Source organism: Leptonychotes weddellii, chromosome 6 (assembly GCF_054177405.1).
Source record: "Leptonychotes weddellii isolate Sample4059 chromosome 6, ASM5417740v2, whole genome shotgun sequence".
NCBI classification, from domain to species: domain Eukaryota; kingdom Metazoa; phylum Chordata; class Mammalia; order Carnivora; family Phocidae; genus Leptonychotes; species Leptonychotes weddellii.
This window is the reverse complement of record NC_138374.1, coordinates 40,979,969-41,005,181: the sequence shown is the minus strand read 5'-3', so window position 1 is coordinate 41,005,181 and position 25,213 is coordinate 40,979,969. Positions and strand designations below refer to the sequence as shown.

General features: G+C 38.7%; 1 protein-coding gene across 3 annotated transcripts in view; it reads left to right on the top strand.

Moving 5' to 3' along the window:
• NRG3 (neuregulin 3) overlaps positions 1 to 25,213 on the top strand; it is a 923,883-nt gene that overhangs the window by 717,068 nt on the left and 181,602 nt on the right. For all 3 annotated transcript variants that reach the window (XM_081823990.1, XM_081823988.1, XM_081823989.1), the window contains exon 3: positions 13,141 to 13,218. In XM_081823990.1, coding sequence (XP_081680116.1) covers positions 13,141 to 13,218 — 78 coding nt within the window. The remainder of the gene's footprint in view (positions 1 to 13,140; positions 13,219 to 25,213) is intronic.

Here is a 25,213-nt window from a genome sequence, read left to right as displayed (position 1 = left end):
TATGTTTTACTATCCATTCTTGTCCAAGCTAGTGACATCGATATTGCCACCTCTTTTTGACCTTGCTTGGTTACCAGAACTCTAGCCAGTTGAATTGTGCTGACTGATCTTCAGTAAAATATATGCTTTCGACTGGAAAAGACTCTGAGAAGTCTGGCATGCGGATTTAGGAATATCTTTGCTTTTTAAGAGGAAATGTTAAAAAGCAGAAGAAACACTGGATTTAGGAACAAAATCCATGGGCTCTAATTCTTGTTCTACCCCTTGTGGCCTCTGATGTTTTAGGCAAGTCCCCATCTTTGCTTTATAATATTGTCCTCCAGAAAATGAGGTGGTTAGAACAGACTCTTTATGATGTCTTCTAACTCCACCATCCTATAGTGTCAGAAAACATTTAGATTTGGGTCAAAAACTATCCTTACTCATCTAGTTTAATTTGGATATTTCTATATTTAATAAATATATTTATTTATTTAATAATTTATTTAATTTTTATTAAATTATTTAATATTTAACTTTATTAGATATTTAATTGTTTATTAAATAAATTTATTTACTATATAAATTTATATTTGACATATATATATTTATTAAGACTTTACTTTTTAAGAGAAACTTTAGGTTCACAGCAACATTGAGGGGAAGGCACAGTTATTTCACATGTACTCCTTATCCCTGCACATGCATAGCCTACCCCATTAACAACATCCCCTACCAGAGTGGTACATTTGTTACAACGGATGAACCTACAATGACACATCATAATCACAGAGAGTCCTTAGCTTATATTGGGTTCACTCTTGGTGTACATTCTATGGGTTTGGACAAATGTCTAATGGCATACATCTATCATTATGTTATCATGCAGGGTATTTTCACTGCCCTAAAACTCCTCTGTGCTCTGCCTATTCATCTCTCACACCACAAACCCTGGGCAACCACTGATTTTTTTAGTCTCTGTAGTTTTTGCCTTTTTCATTGTGTCATATAGTTAGAATCATACAGTATGTAGCCTTTTCAGATTGAGTTCTTTCACTTGGTAATATGTATTTGAGTTTCCTCCTTGCCTTTTCATAGCTTGATCGCTCATTTCTTTTTAGCCCTGAATATTATTTCATTGTGTGGAGGTACCGCGGTTTATTCACCCCCTTACCTACTGAAGAACATCTTGGTTACTTCCAAGTTCTGTCAACTATGAATAAAGCCACTATAAACGTCTTTGTGCAGGTTGTTGCGTACATGAGTTTTCAACATCTTTTGGTAAATACCAAGAAGCATGATTGCTGGGTCACATGGTAAGAATATGTCCAGTTTTGTAAGAAACTGCTAACCTGTCTTCAGAAATACCATGTTGCATTCTTCGTACCAATGAAAGGGAGGTCCTGTTGCCCCACCACTCCTCTAGCATTTGATGTTGTCAGTGTTCTAAATTTGGCCATTCTAATATGTATGTAGTGGTATCTCATTGTTGTTTTAATTTGCATTTCCCTAATGACATATAATGTGGAGCATCTTTTCATATGCTTATTTGCCATGGGTATCTTCTTTGGTGAGGTGTCTCTTAAGGCCTTTGGCTCATTTTTTAATTGGGTTGTTTGCTTTCTATTGTTGGATGTTAAGAGTTCTCTGTATATTTTGGATAACTGTCCTTTATCAGATGTGTACTTTACAAATATTTTCTCTCAAAAGTCAAAAAAAAAAAAACAAAAAAAAAAAACAAATATTTTCTCCCAGTCTGTGGCTTGTCTTCTCATCTCTTCCCATTGTCTTTCATGTTACATCTTTTTGCTTCTAAAATATACTACAGTATTGGGAAATTCTTGTTATTGAAAATCAAATGGGGGGGGCTCCTGGGTGGCACAGTTGGTTAACTGTATACTATATAGTTATATAGTATACAGTATATAAAATATACTGTAGTATATTTTAGAAGCAAAAAGATGTGCGACTCTTGATTTCAGCTCAGGTCATGATATCAGGGTTGTGAAATCCAGCCCTGTTTGAGATGCTCTCTCTCTCTCCCTCTACCCCTCTCCCCCTGGCTTGCACTCTCTTCTCTCTCTTTCTCTCTCTAAAAAAAAAAAAAAGAAGAAGAAGGAAAGAAAGAAAGAGAGAGAGAGAGAAAGAAAGAAAAAGAAAGAAAGAAGAAAGAAAAGAAAGAAAGAAAAAGAAAAGCAAATAAAGATGTGATATTACAACTGGGTCCTAAAAAGTCAATAAAACCAAGAACAGGAATCATTTTGGGGCACCTGGGTGGCTCAATCCGTTAAGCATCTAACTCTTGGTTTCAGCTCAGATCATGATCTCAGGGTCTTGAGATCAAGCCCTGCATGGAGCTCCGTGCTCAGCATGGAGTCTGCTTGTCCCTCTCTCTGCTCCTCCCACCACTCTCTCTCTCTCTCTTTCTCATAAATAAATAAGTAAATAAATCTTTAAAAAAAATACTGGAATCATTTTTAAAATGAAATGATTTGCTACATTTAAATTGCCTCATCATCTAAGTGTATACTAAAAAATGATAATAATACAAATGTGCTTATAATGCAAAGCCACTAGCCCTGGTCTCATCCCTCTCCACCAATTGTCCCACTCCTGAGCTTGCATCTCCTTCCCCAAACACACAGGCAAGCTTATTAAACCATTTTCATTTGGCATTTTCCTAGTTGTTAACTTCATATCTCTAAATAATATACTAAGTCTCTCTTTCTTGATTTATCTACTTTGGAAATGGTGCATTGACTCTATGATAATGGAAATTTAAGTCATTTCCACCCCACCCCACCTCCTCTCTCTCCTCCCTACCTGGTTCTCTGGCTATTCTCAGTCCTCAAAGTTGGTCTTAGTGACACATTTAAGTAAACAGAATAGTGTGGTTAAGAAATGGGGCTTTTTATGCAAAATTGAGGTTGACCTAGTCACATAATTCCCTGGTTTCCTCCTAACAGATTTTCAGACTTAGAGTAATGATTATATTTGACTGAGCATCCATTTAAACCTACAAGCCTGAACCACTTTTTTTTTTCAAGGCAAGACCTCACTTTCATCTCAGTCTGAGTTGCATGAAGCTTTTAATATGAAATCACTTTCCATTCAGTCCAAAGCTTCCTTGTTGCTGATGAATGTCATACATAATGAAAGATTATATCCATTTATCCTCAGCAGTAAATCATTTATCACACAAGGGAGATACATTATTGTGAATTCTGATCAAAGCTGCCCACTTCCTTTCGCTGGTAGAAATGCTGCACCCTGTTAGTCAATTGTACAATATCCTGGGAGAAACAGGGAAAATTATGCTGTTGAATGACGGTTCAGCAAACTCTAGGGGTCTCTAAAATGGCTTTTAAAAAATCATGTTTCATGTAGAACCTTCTATGATCCAGGCGTGTGAACTGTAAAAATCTTTCCTTGCCTTCTTCACTTAATTAAATCAGAAAGCTGTGGGACTTTTTGCAGCTTGCTCTGTGATGTCTATAAAGGGATTTGTGAATGACACTGTGTGGATATTTTGCCCCCTTTCTTAGAGAGACAATAATTATTACCACTTCTTTTTGAAGCATGCTGTGAATGGTTTTATCAGTTCGTTTGCTAATGAGCTCCGTCTCTCCTTTATAATGCCAATCATAAAGATGCCTTTTAAATAAGATTTATCTCTCAGATTTATTTTCTTTTCACTCTTCCTTATCAAGCTGTGTACTGCTTTGCTGTAGGGAATCACCCACACTACACAGACAGGGAACAAGGCTGGCCTCTTTGATCTCTTGTTGATAACATACTCTCTCATTGTTTCCTTCTGAGAACCATGAATTCCAGAAAGGACCTCACAGTCCTCCAGAAGAGTGTCTTCTTATGTCTTATCTTGGATTTTTAGGTTATCACTGCTCTATGTTACGTATTTGTGTTCACTGCTTTTTAATTGCTATAGTATGTGTATTAAATTTATACTCAGGAAAGGGAGATGCAGAATGAAGCAGAATGCCTTCTTTCTTCCTTTGGTCTCACTTGGGCTGCTGGCCAGCATACTCCTACAGTTAATTCAGAATTTATGCAAAGTAGTAGCTAGTGATCCACACAATCAAGTCACAAATATGCACCTAACATTTACAAACAACCTTACTTCATTTGCTCTTCATCACATTCTTGACATATTCTTTCAATGCTGTGGCCATTTAAGAGCTAGCTATTGAAATTCATATTTTCCCCTTCCAGACTCTGTGAGCTCATTATGTCCCTTTTGTGGTTGATAGAAGTAAATATAATGTGCCCAGGCTCCTTATCCTTAAAACAAGAGATTGCTAAATTGATCACAACAGGATATAGTTATAGCAAAATTATTATACACTGACTTTAATCTGGGTGTTCTTACTGATGGTTCTTCTATTATTATTCACATTCTTTTACCGTCATACAGTTGTGATTGCCAGATCTAGAGAATAAAATACAACACACCCAGTTAAATTTGAAGTTCTCGTAAAGAATGAATACATTCTTAGAATGAGTGTGTTCCAAATATTATATATGTGACACACTTAATATAAAACGTTGTTTATCAAAAGTCAAGAAGAGGAAGAGAGAGTGAGGCATTGAGCTCTTTCTCTCCACTGTGTGAGGACACAGTGGGAAGGTGACTATCTGCAACCCAGTGAGAGAGCCCTCACCAGACACAAACCTTGCTGGCACCTTGATCTTGCAATTCTGCACTCCAGACTGGGAAAAAATAATTTTCTGTTGTTGAAGCCACCCAGTCTGTGATGCTTTATTATGGTGGCCCAAGATGACTGATAGCAACATTAAAATGTTTTACTCTGGCTAAGTTTTATATTTCTTGCTGAACTGTGAGAGGACAAGGATGGTCATTACCTTTCTTCCATTGACTAGTCTGGACATGTGCGTCAATTGCTCTCCTAATTCCAAGCAAGTAGAGACAAGTGAAGGAATCTGCTGATGTTGGACCTGAAGCATCAGAGAAAGTCTGTGATTGGCTAACTTCTCAATCTTAAAACATCGTAAGTGATAATAATAAAGAGGAATCATAGGGATTGGATGTGACAATAAATCCCGGTCCTCTCTTGGCTGGGAAATATCAAAGGCAGTCAGGGGAATTTTCCATTAACTAGGGAAGTAGGGGAAGAGAGCCTGAATCTCTGCTGATTTTTATGTTAGAACCTAAATCGTCTGCCTAAATTTTCTGATTATTAGACTTATTTTCAAGGAAGAGGGGTGACATGTGTCTGTGCTTGCATGTCTGAGTGTGTGCACACGGGCCCAAACATGCACTGAATTAGGACAGAGATGAGCACCTGAGACTTCAGAGAGGTCAACCGCAGACCTCTGTCACACTTCTGTGTGGCAGACTTGGGATCATCTTATATCCAGAGGACATGCCTCTTCCACCATAACAGGCTACCACCCTTGAAAACTAGAATCTCACATTTGTCAAAACAGATTTTGTGTGTGCTAGGAAATTAGTAATGTAGCATTTTCTCAATCAAATTTGAATTGACAAAACAAAACTCCATCTACCCTCCCCCTGTCCTTATTACCACCCCCAATCCTTTCGTTCTTGAGAAGGGAAATTAGTATTTTAGTACCTCCAATGTGACAGTGAAATATAAAGTCTTTCTGCAAGAATGCCAATATATTACTCCTTTATTTACCTTCTTAGCCTAAAAAGAGATTATGGTTTATTTTAGATGCAGTAAAAGCAAAGCTAAATTAGATAGAATGACTTTTTCAGCCCACATAGCTGCGTTGGATAATATTGCTATACACCCTAACCTCTGTAGCACCTTCATGCTATGTTATGTGTTTTAATTTTGCCAATGACGTAGTAAGTCTGAGGTGAGGCTCTAGACCAAATAGGGGCAGAAATCTCTATAAAGGCCAAAACATGAATTTAGAATGAACTCCTCAGCCACTGATTGTCCAAAAATGAATTGCCGTATCAGGGAGTAAAATGACTTGATGTAAATGAGTTGCTGTCTCTGTGACAGTGATTTGACCAATGGAGTGTCTGGGTGGCTGCTGAATACAAGTCCCTGATACTCTATATATAGTTGAGAAGAACTTGCATTTGAGTAAGTACATATTCGTTATAAAATTTTTTAACTTCTCAGACTTTCAATCATTCTTTTCATTTCTGTCTTTAGGGCCCAAATATTAACAGAATGCAGCACGCCTCCTGGTTTTGAGCAAATGCTTTCAGATGCACTTCTGAAATCATAGCAGTCTTATGATGAAATAATTGGCGTCCCTCTACTTTTGAATTCAAACTTTGCTAAAGGGAAATTTTCAAAAATAAATCTCTACACTTTCTTTCTTTCTTTTTTTTTTAAAGATTTTATTTATTTATTTGAGAGAGAGAGAATGAGAGAGAGCACATGAGAGGGGGGAGGGTCAGAGGGAGAAGCAGACCCCCCGCCGAGCAGGGGGCCCGATGCGGGACTCGATCCTGGGACTCCAGGATCATGACCTGAGCCGAAGGCAGTCGCTTAACCAACTGAGCCACCCAGGCACCAAATCTCTACACTTTCTTAAGATGGCAGATAAAACTTCATTAGCAGGAAACATCATACTTGTAAGATGAATGACATTATAAGCAACAGTTGCCTCAGCCATGGGATTTGTGATATTTTTGAAAGCTATCGATAACACACTGGAAAATTTTCTTGAGTTTGAAGGTGGTTTGCAGTTTAAAATAATGCAATTCCAAATTCTTCCAGTTATAGTTGAAATGATTTTGGAAAGGCTGTACCTACAGCCAATCTGTAGGTAATTTTAATTCCAATCGGTTAACTTAAAGATCTTGCTGTCTTAATTAGTGCTCCTTTTAAATAAGACCACTTAATTAAATTTTAAAGTCAGCTAAAGAAAGCTTACACTAATCAGTTTCTCAGTATTCTCCATAGCCAGACCTAGATCTCATCTTCAACAGTGAGTGGCAGGGAAGGCAATGTGCTCTAACACCATTAATAACTGTAGGCAGCAGACCCTTAGCTAGAAAAAGTTCCTGGTCCATCTGACACCCATTTGCATTCAGATGGAGACCTGGTAGGGAATTCTGGCTCCTGTACTCCCCATCTTTTCAATGCTGGGCAATTCACTTGTCCTGCTGAACTCTATTCTGTGTTTTTGTTTGTATTGGTTTTGGTTTTGATTTTTAACTGAGGACTGAAATCAAAATTAGTCTGAAATCAAGAGATGTCATTATCATTCTTTAATAGTAGTGCCCAGGAAGAGTCTTCCCATCCGTAGTTGGTGATTACCATTTATTTATTTATTTATTTATTTATTTATTTATTTATTTATTTATTTAAAAAAACTTTATTTTTATTTATTAGAGAGAGAGAGGAGAATGCGAGTAGGGGAGGAGCAGAGGGAGAGGGACAAGCAGACTCTGTGCTGAGCAGGGAGCCTGACAGTGGGGCTGGATCCCACGACCGTGAGATCAGGACCTGAGCCAACAGCAAGAGTCGGATGATTGAGCATCCCCAGTGATTATCTTTTAAATTAACATGAAGCTTAAGAAGTTTGCCTTTAAATCAGTGACTAGTTTCTGTGACATAGTTTGCTTAAGAACATTTTGAGATTGGATAATAACTTACAAATCTAGGTCTTTAATTCTTACTGTTAAATAATGGCTTCAGTTCATGATATTTGGGCCATAATTTTCAAATACTAATCTTGGAAAAGGTAGCTGGGCATATAAGGATTTATGTATTGTTTTTCCATGAAGAATGGAAATTCCTGTGATATTCCATGAAGAATGTCAGCAAATGCCAGGGATCAAGTGAAGACTTTAAAGTCATCCCCAGTTAAGTTTGCCTCTAGTTCAAATACTTATTGGATGTGAGATGTGGGGGATCAGATACTTAACCTTTGGATTCTGTTTCCCCACTCGAAAAACTGTGATGATGATTTCAAATTCAAAGAATATTTAAAAAAAAAAACAAAACCAAACATTTATTGAGTGCTTACCATGAACCGCAGGTATTATATAATTTATTCTTTTTTTTTTAAGATTTATTTATTTATTATTTATTCATGAGAGACAGAGAGAGAGAGAGAGAGAGAAGCAGAGGGAGAAGCAGGCTCCCCGCCAAGCAGGGAGCCCGACGCGGGACTCGATCCCAGGACCCCGGGATCATGACCTGAGCCGAAGGCAGACGCTTAACCATCTGAGCCACCCAGGCGCCCCTTATATAATTTATTCTTAATAATAATTCTAAGCGAGAGCTACTATTCTTACCTCCATTTTACATATGAAGGGAAGGAGGCACAGAAGCCAGAAAACAGCTGATCCTGGATTTAAAACCAGGCAGTGCTGCAAACCAGCCTGCCTCCAAAATGTAAAGTTTAAATGCCAAATGATCTTTCTGTTTTCCCCAACCAAGGTCTGACATTGAGGCTGAAGAGAATTGGCAGGAGATAGAGAAGAATACCTGGAGGGGTTGTTCTTTTTTCAAATCAGTGTTAATAGGCTCCTTAAAATTGTCAGACTTGTTATCACTGACAAAGTGTCTACTTTCCTGTAACATCAAAGAGTAATTGTCATTTTTTTTATGAATGTAAGTTGATACGGGCAGGAAACAACCCACACATTTTGCCACCTTTTCTCTTGTGAAGTTAATTGATTTCTGCTAGTTCAAATTTTATGTCTAAAATCAAGTTTCCAACAAGAAAGCAATGTATACTTTCTCTAAAGTGAATGCAGAGACCAGGCACTACACAGGGATTGAAGCAAACATCTGAACATGTTTCTATCCTTCATACGTTTCTCTCTATAAATTATGTCAAATACATCTTTGAAGATATGGCAGGTATAAGACCTGTAGTCATAAAAATGGCCAAAATGCAATTGTAGAATATCAACTATGTGTGCTTGTTCATTTTTCTCCTTCCTGGCATCGCTTATGTTTTATTTGGGTTGAAACTGGGAAACAGGGATGTTAAATGATTTGCGTAAAGTACATCCACGCAAATACTAAGCAGAGAAGTGAGAGTGTAAACTCAGCACTGTAAATCATTATGATAAACAAGAGGAAGACATGTGCTTAGAGACCGTGTATTGGCTGGGCCATCCGTGTGCATAATCAATACCCTCACAATAAAAACAGAGTAGGACTGGAGAACAGTGCAGTGAAACAATGATGATGCCTTCCATTAATGAGTATATGACCAGGAAATCAACAAATGAGGAGTAAAGCTAGTACAGTTCCCTCAGTGGAACAGTTTTCGGGTTGTTTTTGTGTTATTTTGTTTTGTTTTTCTAACAAAAGGAAGAGGGAAAATGGAAGAATCCTCTGGAAATGTAGGGAGGCTGTTGGTCACAAGTGAGAGTTCTTTAATTTTCACTCAAAGTCACTAATATTATTAAGCACTAGTGTAGTTGTTACTCAAGAAATGGGTTCAAAGAAATCAGCTGGCATAGAGTATTATGAGAGAGGAGATGGGAATGGTCTGAAGTTAGCACTGGGATTTCTGTGGGAACATCAGCTAGTCATTGACCATTTTACACGTCCCTTCCTTTGGGTCCTTCACATCCAGGCTGGGTGATGTGTTGACCACTTCTTCTTTACCACATCAGACAAAGCAAGTATTGAAATCCAGCTAACAATCATGCATGTTATATTTTCTCATCTTTGCTGGTATTATTCTCTTCTTCTCTTTCGCCCAAGGATTGTTTTTTAGAACTTTTCAGTAAAACTGGGCTTTTTCTCAGGGATAATATAGATGAGGAAAGATGAATAGAAGGGAGAACTTGTTATTTTAGATACAGCTGAACAACTGAGATGGGGGGGCGAGGGTCAAGCTGGAAGGATATAAAAAGTAGAAAAAGAGATGTCTGCATTTGAAACTACACAACGGGCCCTATCCCTGTAGACAGTCAGGACCCTCGTTTGTGATTCAGCCCTGAGGCTCACCAGCAGAGAGATACTGGGCTCGGTCTCCAAGCTCTTCCCCCCACTTCATTGCCAGCCCGAGGTCTCTTATCCGTGGTTACCCTAATACAATCTCCCTTCAACCTCTTACCTGCCCTACCTTGCTTTGGGCATTGTTTCCTCAACTATGTCCTTCCCTTCTGCCTTTTAAATTTGGAAATAAAGCAAACAACATGATCAAGAACTTACTGGTTTCAGAAGTGACCTCTCCTTCACCACAGAGTAGATAAACACAGAATTTAAGACTAATTTTTTTTCAAGGTAAAATGTCTTAGCTCTTGCAGACTGAGTGTGTTCTGTGGTTGTTTCACTGTTGATAATAATTCTCCCATTTTCTTTATATAACTATTTGTGATCCTTGACTGTATTTCCTGTCCTGAGCCTACTCCTTCTTCCTACACCATTCAGCTGTAGAATCAGAACTTACCTGGAAAACCACCAGGGAATATTGGGATTTTTTTAAATACAATCACTGTGATATGATGTTTCTAAGGGATAAAGAAATTCATAGAACAGGGACTGGATGAATTGAATGGAGATTTGAAAGCAATGAAGAATAGGAAAAGAAATAGAATATTAACCTAGGGAAGAGAAGATTTGTGCTTTTTAAAAAACATTTATCATTAGATTACACATGTATTTTTAAAATTTTATAAATTCTGTCATGCTATCTTAGATGAACAAATACCTTTTTATTATATGAATTTCTGTTTTACTTATACCTGTATTCTTCAAAAAGCAAACATCTTAAAAAAATGAACAAAAACACTCTCAAAATCCTCCCAAGACTAACCAAAACCAAAATAAACATACAATGATATTTCTCTAAAGAAGCCCACCAAACTCCATCAGTGCAATAGATGTGCATCTTGACTTTTTTTTTTTTTTTTGCTTTGCTTTATGTCTTTAATATCATCATGAATTCAATCTGATTCACTGGCATTACCTGCTGGCCCATTCGGTCTTCATATCTGGATGGGTCTGAACTTACCAAGGTAACATATGTGTGATTTTCAAATGGAAATTTTAATGTATCATTCTTAAAACCCAGCAACCAATTAGCAGAGACACTGCCTGCTTAACAAAGGAGCAGGACTGGCTACGTAGCCAGTCACAGAGCCTGTGGGGGGTTTCCTAGCCTGGCTTGGTCTCCTCCAGCATCATCACTGACTATCTGCAGCACACAGGGATGAAGCCGCATTGAAGGCCCTTGCTGTGCTGTTTTCCAGATATACCCCATGAGGCCTGAGCTCTTCAAAGTGGGCGCACACCCACAGAAAATCAGTTTAAGCCTAGAAAAATGTCAAACATCTTTTCATAGTTTCCTTTCCACAGACAAATGGAATAATGCATTGTAAGTAACGAAGAACCCCTTAAAAAGCAAAACAAAACAAAACAAAAAAGCACTTTCCCTTAAATGCAGCCATCTCCCTAGGAACCATTTTCATATTAAATGAAGATGCAAAGAGTAAAAGAGAAAAGTACGCTTCAAATCTCCCACATATGTTGGAAATAAAACCTCCAAAAACGTGAATGCGCACCATAGCACACATCCAGCCCATAACTCATCGTTTCTGGGGAAATGAAGATTAAAGCACTGTGGTTCTGGTAATTCTGAATAAAGGCACACGACCGCTTTTGGAGAGCAGGAGTTTATTTTTTCATAACAAATGTGATTCGGTCCTAAGTATTTTCTGACTTTCTACCATTACAGACCGAGTGATATGCCTGCTTTATTTCAAGTGCAATAAATGAATTAAAAAAAAAAGTTATGAAAATATGTGGCTGCTCAAACAAATTTTTTCAATAGCCTGTTGGGTATCTGGGGTATCCATATATCGGGAGTCTTTGTTCTTAGTCAACGACGAAAATTGCCAAATACACTCCAGAATGCCAGGCTTAAGAAGGTGCTAAAGAGAGCCTGCCCGATCACCTGACTTCCAATTTGGCTCACAATGAAAGGTAGTAAAATTACCTCCGCGCCCTTCAGCTGCTGCTCCCACTGCAACAGACCTTATCTAATACTTTATTACACCCAAAAAACAAAGCATATTCTTCAGAAAGAATTCACAGCTCTCGTCTCTGACAGAACAGTCTCTTTGAATTCTTTTGTCGATTTCATAGATTTCTAACAACCAGAGGATTGTTTTTTAAATCTGATTTTTATACTAGCAGCACAATTTCCTCCTGTGTAACTAGGACAGATTCATCCCACAAGCAACAATGGATGCTCCTGTGCTTAACTCGAGCATGACAGATTAAGCTTCCAGCAGACCACTAAATGCCACCACCCCGCTTACAGAGGCAGGCGTGGGGGCATCGCCTGTGTTTGTTCCTTGAACTGCCAGCTGATGAGCCAAGGATGTCTGAGGTGGCCACGCAGCCGTGAAGGAGTGAGCTGTGTGAAGACTCGACAGAGGACTGGCAGGGCTGAGGTGACGTGCCTCATTGCGGGTGCTTTCAGGCATATTCCTGGCCTCCAAATTGCACCCACCTCAGGAAAGTTGCCTTGTCCAGTGTTTGCACATGTTTGTGAATATAAAAGAGAAAAATAAGGAGGGAAAAATATGAGTTTAGAGGGAATGCACAGAGACCTTGCATGTAGACATAGATGCCTTTCAGATCTTAGCAGATCTAAAATAAATGCTGTTTTTTCTGGCCAAGCAGTTAAGCGATGCTGACTTGAAGAATAGCTACATCAAAAAAAAAAAAAAAAGGTAAAATTAGCAAATGAACAAACTAATAAAACACGAGGAAGATAAACAGTAGCCAAATCTGATTAGATTTGATCACTTATATCAGAAAATGATTTTTTATTAGCAAAATGACCCTTAAAATATGCTACCGAAAGGGTATTTGCAGCCTTTGAGAGACTAGTGCATTGAATAAAGACCTGCATATACCTGCATTCAGAATTAGAATCTGAAGATAAATATTACTCACATTGCTTCGAGGGCCATCTTAAAATGCTATTCAATTTGCTCGTTAGGTATTCCGTCTAAAACTAAAAAAGCAAAGCCGTGCTGGGTTTTCTGCACGTAAATAGGCTAAAATCCGTCTGTCAGTGTTAGAAGACTGAATCAAACAATGCAAAAGCATGAATGTACTGTTCTCACATTTGTGTAATTGATGGCTATTTTGCTTGTTGAAATCTTTCACAACCACATGCGTATGTTTGTCATTTATCTCCTTGTCTCAGGTGCAAAGAAGGCTACCAAGGAGTCCGCTGTGATCAATTTCTGCCGAAAACTGATTCCATCTTATCGGATCCAAGTAGGTCAAGCATTTTTCTTCTTTCTCTAACACAATATGTAGGCAGTGCTTACTCTGAGCAACGGTTGCTAACTCAGCTGAAGGCTGTATTTCGGTCATTTGTCTCTGAATGCTGCCAAGGGACAAAGCTCTCGCTCAGAACTATCTTGGTCTAAGTCTAGGTCTGGTCTTCTCCTGAGATGGGACCTGGTCTCCAGATTCAGCTCTGCCACTGACCTACACTGGAAACTCCAGCAAACCCTGCTCCCTTAGCTTTCAGACTCCCCCCACCACCCATTATGAAAGCAAGGAAATAGAAACAGAACAGAGCTCATTATTGACCTAACAGAATGTTATGGAAACTACAGTCTCATTGGTTCTTACCCTTTGCTTGGAACTGTGTTAATATTAAGCCTATTACTCATTTGGCTAAGCGACTGCCTTCGGCTCAGGTCATGATCCTGGAGTCCCGGGATCGAGTTCCGCATCGGGTTCCCTGCTCGGGAGTCTGCTTCTCCCTCTGACCCTCCTCCCTCTCATGCTCTCTGTCTCTCATTCTCTCTGTCTCAAATAAATAAATAAAATCTTTAAAAAAAAAAATATTAAGCCTATTAACCTTTACCGTACTTACTAAAGTAAGAAAATAGGCATCTAAAATTATATAAGAAGTTTTTAAACTGTAAAAAAACCCATCTTTAGCAACACTATTTGCATATCACTGATTCCTGGACAGTTGGCAAATTCTTTTTTTCATTCATGAAAGAAGATAATATGCCACTAAGATATATTGCTAATCCTTAGTTTTTTGTTTCTATATGAAGTAAAAGGTAGCATTTGATACTACTCTGACCAATTCTAGTCAAATATGAATTTTTTGCTTTATTTGTAAATAATCTTCTGCTCTTTCAATGACTGCTACAATTGAATCACCACTATGGAAAGGAGATTTTTATCGATTCAGTAATTTAGTTCAGTGAGAATCATGACAGGCATTTCCAAATTACAAAGGCAATGTTATGGTTTTTTGAATACCGAACATGCATAAGACAAACTTCAACAAAATATTGTGTATTGATGACAGACAGAAGTTGTCCTGTTGTGAGCACATTGCTGTATAATGAACATGTCTAACTATCTTTCAACATCTTCTCAAAATGCATATTTTGCATTTTGTACCCCACCCCACCCTGGGCGCCAAATTTTAACCTACATTTCCCTCGGAAATGCAAAGTTTTTGAAAAGGAAAAGTTTAATTTCTTCTTTTTTTTTTAAGATTCTTTATTTATTTATTTGACGGAGACACAGTGAGAGAGGGAACACAAGCAGGGGGAATGGGAGAGGGAGAAGCAGGCTTCCCGCTGAGCAGGGAGCCCGATGCTGGGCTCGATCCCAGGACCCTGGGATCATGACCTGAGCCGAAGGCAGATGCTTAACGACTGAGCCACCCCAGGCGCCCCTGTTTAATTTCATTTAGTTGTGTTTTATCTTGGCAAGATGAGCTACGATACAATCTTACCTACTCATTTCCTTGCAAATGTAACTCTCCCTGCACTGGTGTCTAGGAATCACCTTAATAGGGGACAGTTACTAGAGTGTGTTATATTTGTTTCATCTTGAGATTTTTCCGCTCGCTAAGCGGATGTCTCAAACGTATGGTTGTGGTTGGGGACGTGGATTTGGAATATTGCAAAGCCCATGGAAGAATGGGCTTGCTAATTTCTTTCTTCTTGTTTCCTCTTTTTTTTATTTTGGCTGATGTACCTAGTTTCCCTCTGTTTTCCCCTCTTCTTTCTTTTCTCTTTACTTCCTTTCTCTTCTCCCTTTCCTTTCTATTTTTTTCATTATATCTTCCCTTTAGGCTTCTTCCTTCCCTTCCCTCCCTCTCCTTCTCCCTCCCTCTTTCCTTCCTTTCTTCCTTCTTTCTCTCCTTCCTTCCTTTTTACTTGTCATATATAGCCATGGAATATCTATCAATAGGATAGAGGACAAGGTATGGGGGCAGGGCTCGCATATGATACAAAATAGGTGAAATAATCTCTCTTTAGACAATCTAATAAAACCCTTGCCATCCACTTAGATATCATAGTCCATCTCTGCAAAATTGAGGATGAGGCCTACCAGTAGGACTGTGCTCCTTCAAGAAAACTGATCTCATAACCACAGTCACTAGCCTGAAAACCTAGGTCTTATATGTGTAAAAATATTTAGTGCAGCTGTATTTCTAATGGTGAAAAAATAGACACATGCTGAAAACCAACAGCAAAACTATGTTTAAGTGAAATATCATATGGCATATCTATAATGTTCTATTAAATTATCATTAAAATGATACCTGTAAGAAATATTCCTATTAGGTGAAACAGCAACATAGAAAATTATTTTCATATAAAATTGCAGTAGGAACATCCCTTGGTCCAATGGTAGAAAAAAATATATATATCCTGAAATGCTGAAAGGGAACTTTCAGTATTTGGGGTGTGGAAGTATATGGATTTTTTCCCCCTTTTTCTCCTGTTTCCTATAAAATGGCATAAGATTATGTGAGTCAGAGCTCCAGAAAGCCTTGAAATAAAAACTAAAAAATAAAGCATTGAGAAACCCAGTGGATGAGTCCCCATGGAGACAGAGTTCAAATGGGAAAAGGAGGGGTGCCTGGGTGGCTCCGTTGGTTAAGCATCTGCCTTCGGCTCAGGTCATGATCCCAGGGTCCTGGGATCGAGCCCTGTGTCCCTGCTCAGTGGGGAGCCTGCTTCTCCCTCTCCCTCTGCTCCTCCCACCACTTGTGCTCTCTCTCTCCGTCAAATAAATAAAATCTTTTATAAATAATAAAATAAAATAAATGGGAAAAGCATGATAGCACCATTTATGCACTCATGCCTCCATTTATTTATGCAGTCCTGAATTCACCCCACCGGTATTTTCTGAGCATCCACCAAGGACCATCTAACTGGCCAGATTCTGTTAGTACAAAGGTACACACAGAGTTTAGGCTCTGAGGCCCCTGCCATCTAGTGAGGGAGAAAAACACACTGATACATAAGCATGGGCATGATTCTAATGGAAGCATTTACACCCCTGTGACCTTGGCAGATTCACTTGGCCCCTGAGCCTCAGGCTTTCACCCAGAAAAGGGTGATTATTATTGCTATAGGTTGCTATAACCCAGACTGACGAGAAGTCAGTGCCGGATGAACATTAGCCCACCGCCTTGACTCATCAGTATAATCACACGAATATGTGTTCAGAGCCCACGTGTGCCCGGCACTGTGCCAGGGGGCCTTACTTGGATTATCTCATTAAACCCTCACAGTCACAGTCTAGCAGAGTGACTGGCAACTGCTCACATTTTATAGATGAGGAAATTAGGCCTCAGAGGTGTTAAACTTGCTCAAGGTCACGCAGCTAGTTAATGCTGGAGTCTAACTGCTGATCCAGATGACTCCAGGGCCTGAGCCTTCGACTGCTGGGCTCTCCCTTCCCCCCCACCACCCCTCCTTCCTCCCGTTATTGCCACTGTGACATTTATCACTCTCCATTTCATTGACTGAAACTCAATGACCTGCAGCAAACATTATTCTAAGGAACAATATTTGCACAATTTTCATATCTTAATGCAGCAACTTGAGCTTCCATAGAGATTTAAATCCCTAATGAAATTTTCTTGTCAAAATTCTTGCTGAAGGATCGTTTAATTTGCTGCACATGATATCCTCGAATGACTCTGTGTTCAGGAAATAAGCTTCCCTCCAACACCCTCCTTTTTCCTCCTTTCTCCCTTCTCTTCTCTCCCTTCTTCTTTCCTCCCTCTCTCCCCATTTGCCAAATGCCTGCTCTATCTTAGTGAAATCCCAATTAACAGTGGGTTAGAAGCCTCTGCCATTCTTTTCTCCCCAAGGCAAGGCAGAGTTGATCAGAAATGTGCATCTCTCCAATTAATTTGAAAAAATGAATAAAACCTCAGATTACATGCATTTGGGGAAGTAATACCAGGATGTGACTATGAGAAGGCTCAATGGCTGCTATGACCCGTGTCTACACCATGGCCCCAGGGTGGGTCCTCAGACCTGCTATTCCAAAAACTCGTTTTTTACCGCCAGAGAACCTGTGGTTAACCCCACTCAGGAAGACTTGTATACACACATGAATCAAATTTATAGAGTGCCTTGATGTCAGGTTTTGAAAAAAGATCTGCTGCATATAACTGTCAGGTGAATGAAACCCTCATATGGATTCAGTACACAGAAGCCACATTCTGATCACAAGGATGAATAGTAAGCACGGGTTCAGAAGGAAGGTGGTAAGAGGAACAGACTTTGGTCAGGATCCAGAGGACATGACTGTCTATGGAGGAGCCAGCACCAGCCGATGTAGCATACCATACTAGCATGTATCTGCCAGCCAGCCCTGCCCATGGATAGCAGCAGGCAACTTCCAGGAAGCCTCACAATCTTCTAGACAGTTTCTAATTGCTGCAGAACCAGTCCCGTTTCCCGCAAACGCAGGATCAACCCGTACATTCCTGTCCGGTTTCCTCTTCCTAACCACCTGCACCCACCCAGGTCAGGTACCATCTTCAGCCTTGAAACAGAACCAGAGGGAACTGAAGAATCATAAGGGGGTCAAGGATTCAGGCAGACATTTTCCTGGGTTTCCTCTCTTAGGAGCACATGCCAACCTGAGTTATCATCAAGATCCTCATGTCATCACTGGCCAGTGGAAGCCTGAGAGCGGCTCCAGAGAATGGATTCAGAATGGAATCAAAGAATGATGTGGGGCGGAGAAAATGCCCATCCATGGCGAGGGTCCTCCTGTGGCTGAAGGTAGCCATTCCCAAATGTAGTTGTGACTTCCTCTCTTCATCGGGATCTGACAACCAGGGTCCTCATGGCTGGCTGCAGGTGACAAGTCTGCAGAGTCATCTAGTCTCCACCAAGGGAGGTTAGAAGAGAACTTCTGGATCCAGTCCATATGAACTGTTCAAAGAAAAATTTCCACAATTTACAGATCTAATAAAAATTCAGCAGTTCTTGAATGGGGCAGCATCCAATGTAGCAGATAAAAAAGATCTCTAAAGAGTGGTAGAAGGTGAGCAATTTTTATAGACCGAAGTGAGTAGGAATAAGGAAGTTACCCTGGGTGTTTGCTGATGGGTTAAAGCAGGGTTGCTTTCCTTATACAAAGCAAAGAGAAATCTTGGAGCCAGGTCAGGTAACTTCTGCTGAGCAAGTAAGCACGGATTGATTGACCTTGGCCTTCCTTTTCTGGGAGAGCACAGCATAGAAACTTAGTTAAGTTTTGGTTTGCTGTCATGGGGCTTAGCATAAGCAATCCCATGTCAGGCCTAATTTGGTTATTACGGTAGTGATTTACATTCGCGCTTTCTCATTTCTTCAGATGTTAGAACCCAGGCTCTGCTCTTAGAGTGCCCTCTGAGATGCCAGGAGCCCCACACACATAAAAGACAAGACAGCTTAAGGAAATGTCGTAAAAATGGGTGGGAAATAAAAGCTTGCGTAAAGTGAAGGAGGGAGATTTGGGCTGGTTACAAAAGGCTTATCTAGGAGGGAGCATTATAATGAGCTTTTCACATGGGGTCCTGTGGCTACGCATGCAGGCTGCACACTGCCCAACTTTATAAAGATCATTCACACTAGAATGAGAAGGACTCTCTATGAAGTTGTGCAGCGTGGTCCTGGGAAGGAAATTTCCATTAATAAGTTAGATGGAGAGGAAGAAGTTTCTTGAGGGCACAAAGCATAAATTGTCACCACTTAACCCTGGTCCATTAGTTGATACTGATGAGAGGGGGTGTCTTCTAGACTGGAATCTTCTTAGAATACCTAAGTCCCCTACCTTTCTCTGCTCTCCAGTAGCCATAAAAATATTGTTAGCAGAATGGATCCATATAAAATCTGTAACTCTTACTACCATTTTCTGACCTTGAAAGAGAAGTAAAAGAATTGTCAGATTTTGACCGTGCCTGTGTGAATTTCATAAAGTCTATCATTTCTTTCAGATCTATGGCTTTTTCATTCAACTGCTATCATCTTCAAACCTACCCTTCTAATTTGTGCAAAATACCTAATGTTTACCATTAAACATGCAAATGCACACCGTTTCTAGAACACTAGGAAGATAAATATACTTATAAAAAAGAAAGAAAAAATCCCAACATCACATCATTCAGAAATAACCAGTAATAATCATTTTAGTGCATAGCAGTCCCAACTATTTTATAATTTCCCTGTGGAAATACTGCACAATCAATACATTGAAGGCAGGGTATCTGGGGCCAGAGGAAAGCACAACTGTCTTTGCCTCCCTTAGCCTCTCTGCTCTGCTCTGTCCTCCCAGCTAACTAACTGCTGCTTTCCCTAATTTAGCCCTGGCTTGCTGAGGGTCTGCTGCACCTGGGACAGTGGTAGACTGGCCTTAGGCCTGCTCGGGAGCCTCTCAGGCTGGTCTTCAGACAGCTGGCATCCTATCTTTCTTGTGTGGTCCACAGCTAGTCTACAGGACCTGCTACCATATCTGTCATCCCAACATGCTCTGGAGAGCAAGCCATTCATATGCCTCTGTCATCAGACTCTCAGGACCAAGATGGCTTTCTTACCCATCTTTCTCCTGCCCTTTTATATTTTCAGAGCCGGTGAGGGAGATCAAGTGTTCTGGAATGGGTCTAGATTATTTGATTATTTCCTTTATAAATTCTGCGATTAGTTATTAGTCTCACACTTCATTATCTATTATCCATTATATTGACACTCTAATCAAATCTGAGGTAGGAAGAATTAAAGTCTAACATCTCCTTACATAATATACTAATGTTCCTTACAAAGTTGGGATCATTCTGGAGCGCCTGGGTGGCTCAGTCAGTTAAGCGTCTGCCTTCTGCTCAGATCACGATCCCAGGGTCCTGGGATTGGCCCCACACTGGGCTTCCTGTTCAGCGGGGAGTCTGCTTCTTCCTCTCCCTCTGCAGCTCCCCCTGTTCATTCTCACTTTCTCTGTCAAACAAATAAAATATTTAAACAAAAACAAAGTTGGGGTCATTCTATACATATATTGTAATCTGCTTTTTTTTGTAACTTAATATATTATGACCTTTCCCACAGCATAATATAATCTTATCCTTTTCTAAACTATTGATTTAAAGAATATAACATTATATGCATGCCATATAAATTATTTACCAATCTTTTATGCTGGATCATTTAGTGAATTTCCAATTTTTCATGATTACAGTGATTGATAAGCATCATGCATATCTTGTGGTACAGATTATTAAGAATACATTTCTGAACTTTTAATACATTTTGATAACTTTTCCTCCTGAAAAGTTATAATTTATATTTCTATGAACACACTAGGAGAAAGTTGATTTTACTTTTTCCTTCACCAGAACTGAATAGTATTTTTTAGTTGATAATTTTATAAGGAAAATTATATCTCACCAATGTTTTAAATAGAATTTCTTTGATTACCAGCAAAATTGAATACTTTTTCATTTGTATATTGATCAGTCTCATTTCTACTTTTATGAATTTTTAAATTCTTTTCTTTGCTCACTTTCAAGTCTGGTAATTTTTTTGTCGTCTTTAAAGGAGTTTGTTATTTTGAGGATAATAAATCATGCACTATCATATATTTTTCTAGATTGCTCTTTGATTTATTACTTGGTTTTTTTTGACACATACAGAAATTTTGCCTTTTATGTGATCAAATCTATCAGTTACTTTAAAATGTAGTTCATAGGTTTAATACTTCCTTCACCATGAAATGAAATAAATATTTTATTAATTTAGCTATTACAATTTTATTGTCTTTATAGTTTATTATTTACCATATGTGTACATATGGTTATATATAGTCATAATCTATCTGAAATTTATGTTCGTGTGTACTTAGAGATTAAGAACAATATTTTAAAAAACAGAGCTAATGAATTCTCCTAACTGAATTTATTGAATAATCTGAAGTTTCCTGATTGATATAAAAAATGGTCTTAATCATATACTCCATAATTATGTGTATTTGGTACTGTTTGTGTTTCTATCTATTCTCTAGATAGAAATAATACGACAAGGGTATTTAGTTTCAAGAAAAATTTTTTAAAGATTTTATTTATTTATTTGAGAGAGAGAGAAAGAGACAGAGAGCACAGGGAGGGGCAGAGGGAAAGGAGACTCTCCACTGAGCAGGGAGCCAAACATGGGACTCGATCCCAGGAGCCTGGGATCATAACCTGAGCCGAAGGTAGATGCTTAACCAACTGAGCCACCCAGGCTCCCCTAATTTTAAGAAATTTATATTTTACATTTAGTAATGTTATATCCATATTTTTTCTTGTTTTTAAAAAAGATAATGGTTTGATTGATTAAATATAGTTCAGTCATATACTGTATACAACTTGTTACACATGAAATTTTGGAACAATACCTGATGTTTTGAAAGGCAACTATTGTTTGATATTAAACAAAATGTAGGATTCAGAGTAGCATATATGGTATGAACAGGTGGCCATATAACTTATCATTTAACCTAAGATACTTAGAGAATGAAGGACAGAGCCATGAATAATTACAGTGACCAAAAATATGTGAAGCAGTACTGTATGGTCACCCAAGTTTGTAAAATATATGTTTACACTTAATATATGAGCTTTTAAAACAATAACTTGAAGGCAATCCACTGCAAATTGTGGTAGGATTATGCACAATTTTTCTTGCCAGTGTTTTTCTGCATTCTCCCAATTTTCTATAATACATATTTTTAACTTAGTAATTATTAAAAGAATGAAAATAACAACAGACTTTTTTTTTAATGCTCACTGTGTGTCAGGCACTGTTCTCAGCACTTTATAAATAATCCTCATATAGCCCTGTGAAGTAGATACAAAAGAAGCCCCCATTTTAATGATGAAAAAAATGAAGCAAAGATAAGTAAAATTATTTACCCAAAGATACACATTTAGCAAGTGGTAGGGCTCAAATTTGAACCCCATAGATTATGCAGTCTAAACACGAAAAATGAAGAAACAGATTGAAAAATTGATAGCAAAAAAAGAAAAGTTGATAACAACTCTTTCCCATAGAGTTATAATTATTATGCATCCTCACATCACTCCCCACTCCTCTGAGCATCATTATTTTTTGCTTGAATTTTCACACTGCTGTGCTTTTTTGGAATTTGAGGTGTCTTCTGATAGATTGTGTATGGGTCCCCATAGAATCCTGGGGGCCAAGATGAAGGATGAACACAATCTAGTTTTATCTAGTTTTATCTTGCCAATTGCCACTTTAGTCCCTAGCAGAACAGGGCAGGCTCCAAGCCCGGAACGTGAGGGAACCCCAGCATGTCCTGTGATGGTGTTCTGTTGCTCATTTTGGTCATTAGGAGTTTGCTATGCAAGGCGCGTGTTCTGCCCACACCATGACTCCCTGAAGAGAAAATCTTAACACAGTTCTTGCTGTCTACCTAACAGACACTTACACCTGCAGTTGTTATAAACCAAGAGTTGAGTTCCCCATGGGCTACCTGCTCAGGGAGACCTCCAGCTCAGGATAAGTGCTCAGCTCCCACTCCATCCCCCACTGCCCTTCCCCCCACTCTCTCTGATTTGAGAGATCTTGATAGGGTTCTTATTACTCAGATAAACTGTTGGAAGCCCATAATTCATGCAGTCTTCAATATAGGTTAATTTTACATACACAATATTTTGCAGTTTATTTCTATATTCATCATAGTTGACTTATTACTTATGCATGAGAATGGCTCCCCCACACACATTTAGACTTTATGTAGCTTTCTCCCATTAACCGTAATATATTTGTCATTTTCACTGAAAATCTATGAGGCGACAATCTTTTGTGACTATTCCAATGGACTTTTTATTTGGAAGTTTCCAAATGATATGCTTTTGCGTGAATATAAGGAAGAATTGAAAGAAAAATGATGGAAGCTTTGGCCAAGAATACCTGAAGAGTAACAGCAAAGAAACAATGACCACAAGACTAAATTGGTCCTCACCCAAGGGTGTATGGAGCATCTGGGATTACCTTGCTCATGTCATTTTGTGCTTCTTCCTCGTACTCCATTTTGGATAAATTTCAATCACATTTAGTAACATTACATGTAGCCCTAAAAAGTTACTACTTTCTACAAAACACAAAGAAAACTGTAATGCCTTTCACCTATGTTAATAGACTTTTCTAAACCCATCTATTTATTTACATTCTGTGCCCAGGAGCTATTAGGTTTTGAGAATAAGTAGTAAATTTTCTTTTTTCTGGTATTCTATATGATGCTGATGGTGGGAGATGGCCAAAGTAGTGCAGTGCCAAACACACACCCACCATCCTCCTTTCCTTGACAGAGCTTTTTAAGAGAGGATGATGGGACAATTTCACTCCTGTGACTAACATGAAATGGAATGATTTGAGCTATTACCATCTTTATTTCTAATTTGGTAGTACCATCATTTTTCAGTGTTTATGTAGTTTTTAAAAATCGGACACAGAGATTGTAAATAGCCTCTCATAATGTGGACTACAAAAGTGAGCACAGAGAAGTATAAAAATTGACCACATTGTTGGCAGAAATCAGAGACAGGGTTACGGGTTTTCTTTAAATAGTAGGGCCATTATTTCAAATACCAACAGAGAAGTTGGTATTCGAACTTGGAATACCAATTCCAAGTTGGAATGAGGACTTCCTATGAGCAGAATATTGTGATAGTCTCTATCTACACTTTCTCATTTATTACTCACCCTAAATCATGGTCATTCTATAGTTGAAGAAACTGATTTCAGAGAATTTAATTAACCCACCCACATTACTCAGTTTCTAAGAATTTACATTCAAATCTGCTAATTCTACATGTTAGCTTCCAGATGCTTTCTGACAGGGGCTAATAAAATGTTTGTGCTTTTATTTTTAAGCCAAGGAACTGACATTTGAAGGTCAAAGTAACATAGACAATGTTGTTTTGGAATAGTTTTTGCAAGAAGAGTCTTTTTATTTATCTATCTATTGATTGATCTTTCATGAGGGTCTAAGAGCAAGGCATCCTCCATCATTTCTTGAAATGAGTATTTTGATTAAGTATTATGGCTAGCAGTATGATTAAAAATTTAACTTAAAATAGGTGAAGAGATGGGTGTGTAATTATGACAGCTTGGGGTACAATGGTTGCGTTAAGCAGTACAGTGCAAGGCATAATCTAGTTCACGACACACTTGATAAAATTGTGAGCAGTTAAAATGAGTTTTTTGTGATTCATTTTATATGAGAATAGATTTTTGAGAATAAATATTGGATCTTCTGAATTTCTGGCTCCCTTAACTTTTCAGTCTTTCCCCATGAATATGTTCTAACGGTTCAATTACATTGCTTGGTATATCCATTGTCTCCATTTTCTTAGGAATCTTGAACACTTCATACCCTCCAGGGTAGTTCTGTGGGAGAATTAATGTGGAATTGATCTGGCAGATAAACAGTTGATTCCCACCATGTCTTTTTCTTCTTCTTTTTTTTAATTTTATTATGTTATGTTAATCTCCATACATTACATCATTAGTTCTTGATGTAGTGTTCCATGATTCATTGTTTGCATATAACAGCCACTGCTCTATTCAGTACATGCCCTCTTTAATACGCATCACCAGGGTAACCCATCCCCCCACCCCCCTTCCCTCTAGAACCCTCAGTTTGTTTCTCAGAGTCCATAATCTCTCATGATTCCTCTCCCCCTCCAATTTCCCCCACTTCATTTTCCCCTTCCTGCTATCTTCTTCTTCTTTTTTTTTAACATATAATGTATTATTTGTTTCAGAGGTACAGGTCTGTGATTCAACAGTCTTACACAATTCACAATGCTCACAATAGCACATACCCTCCCCAGTGTCTATTACCCAGACACCACATCCCTCCCACCCCCCACCACTCCAGCAACCCTCAGTTTGTTTCCTAGATTAAGAATTCCTCATATCAGTGAGATCATATGATACATGTCTTTCTCA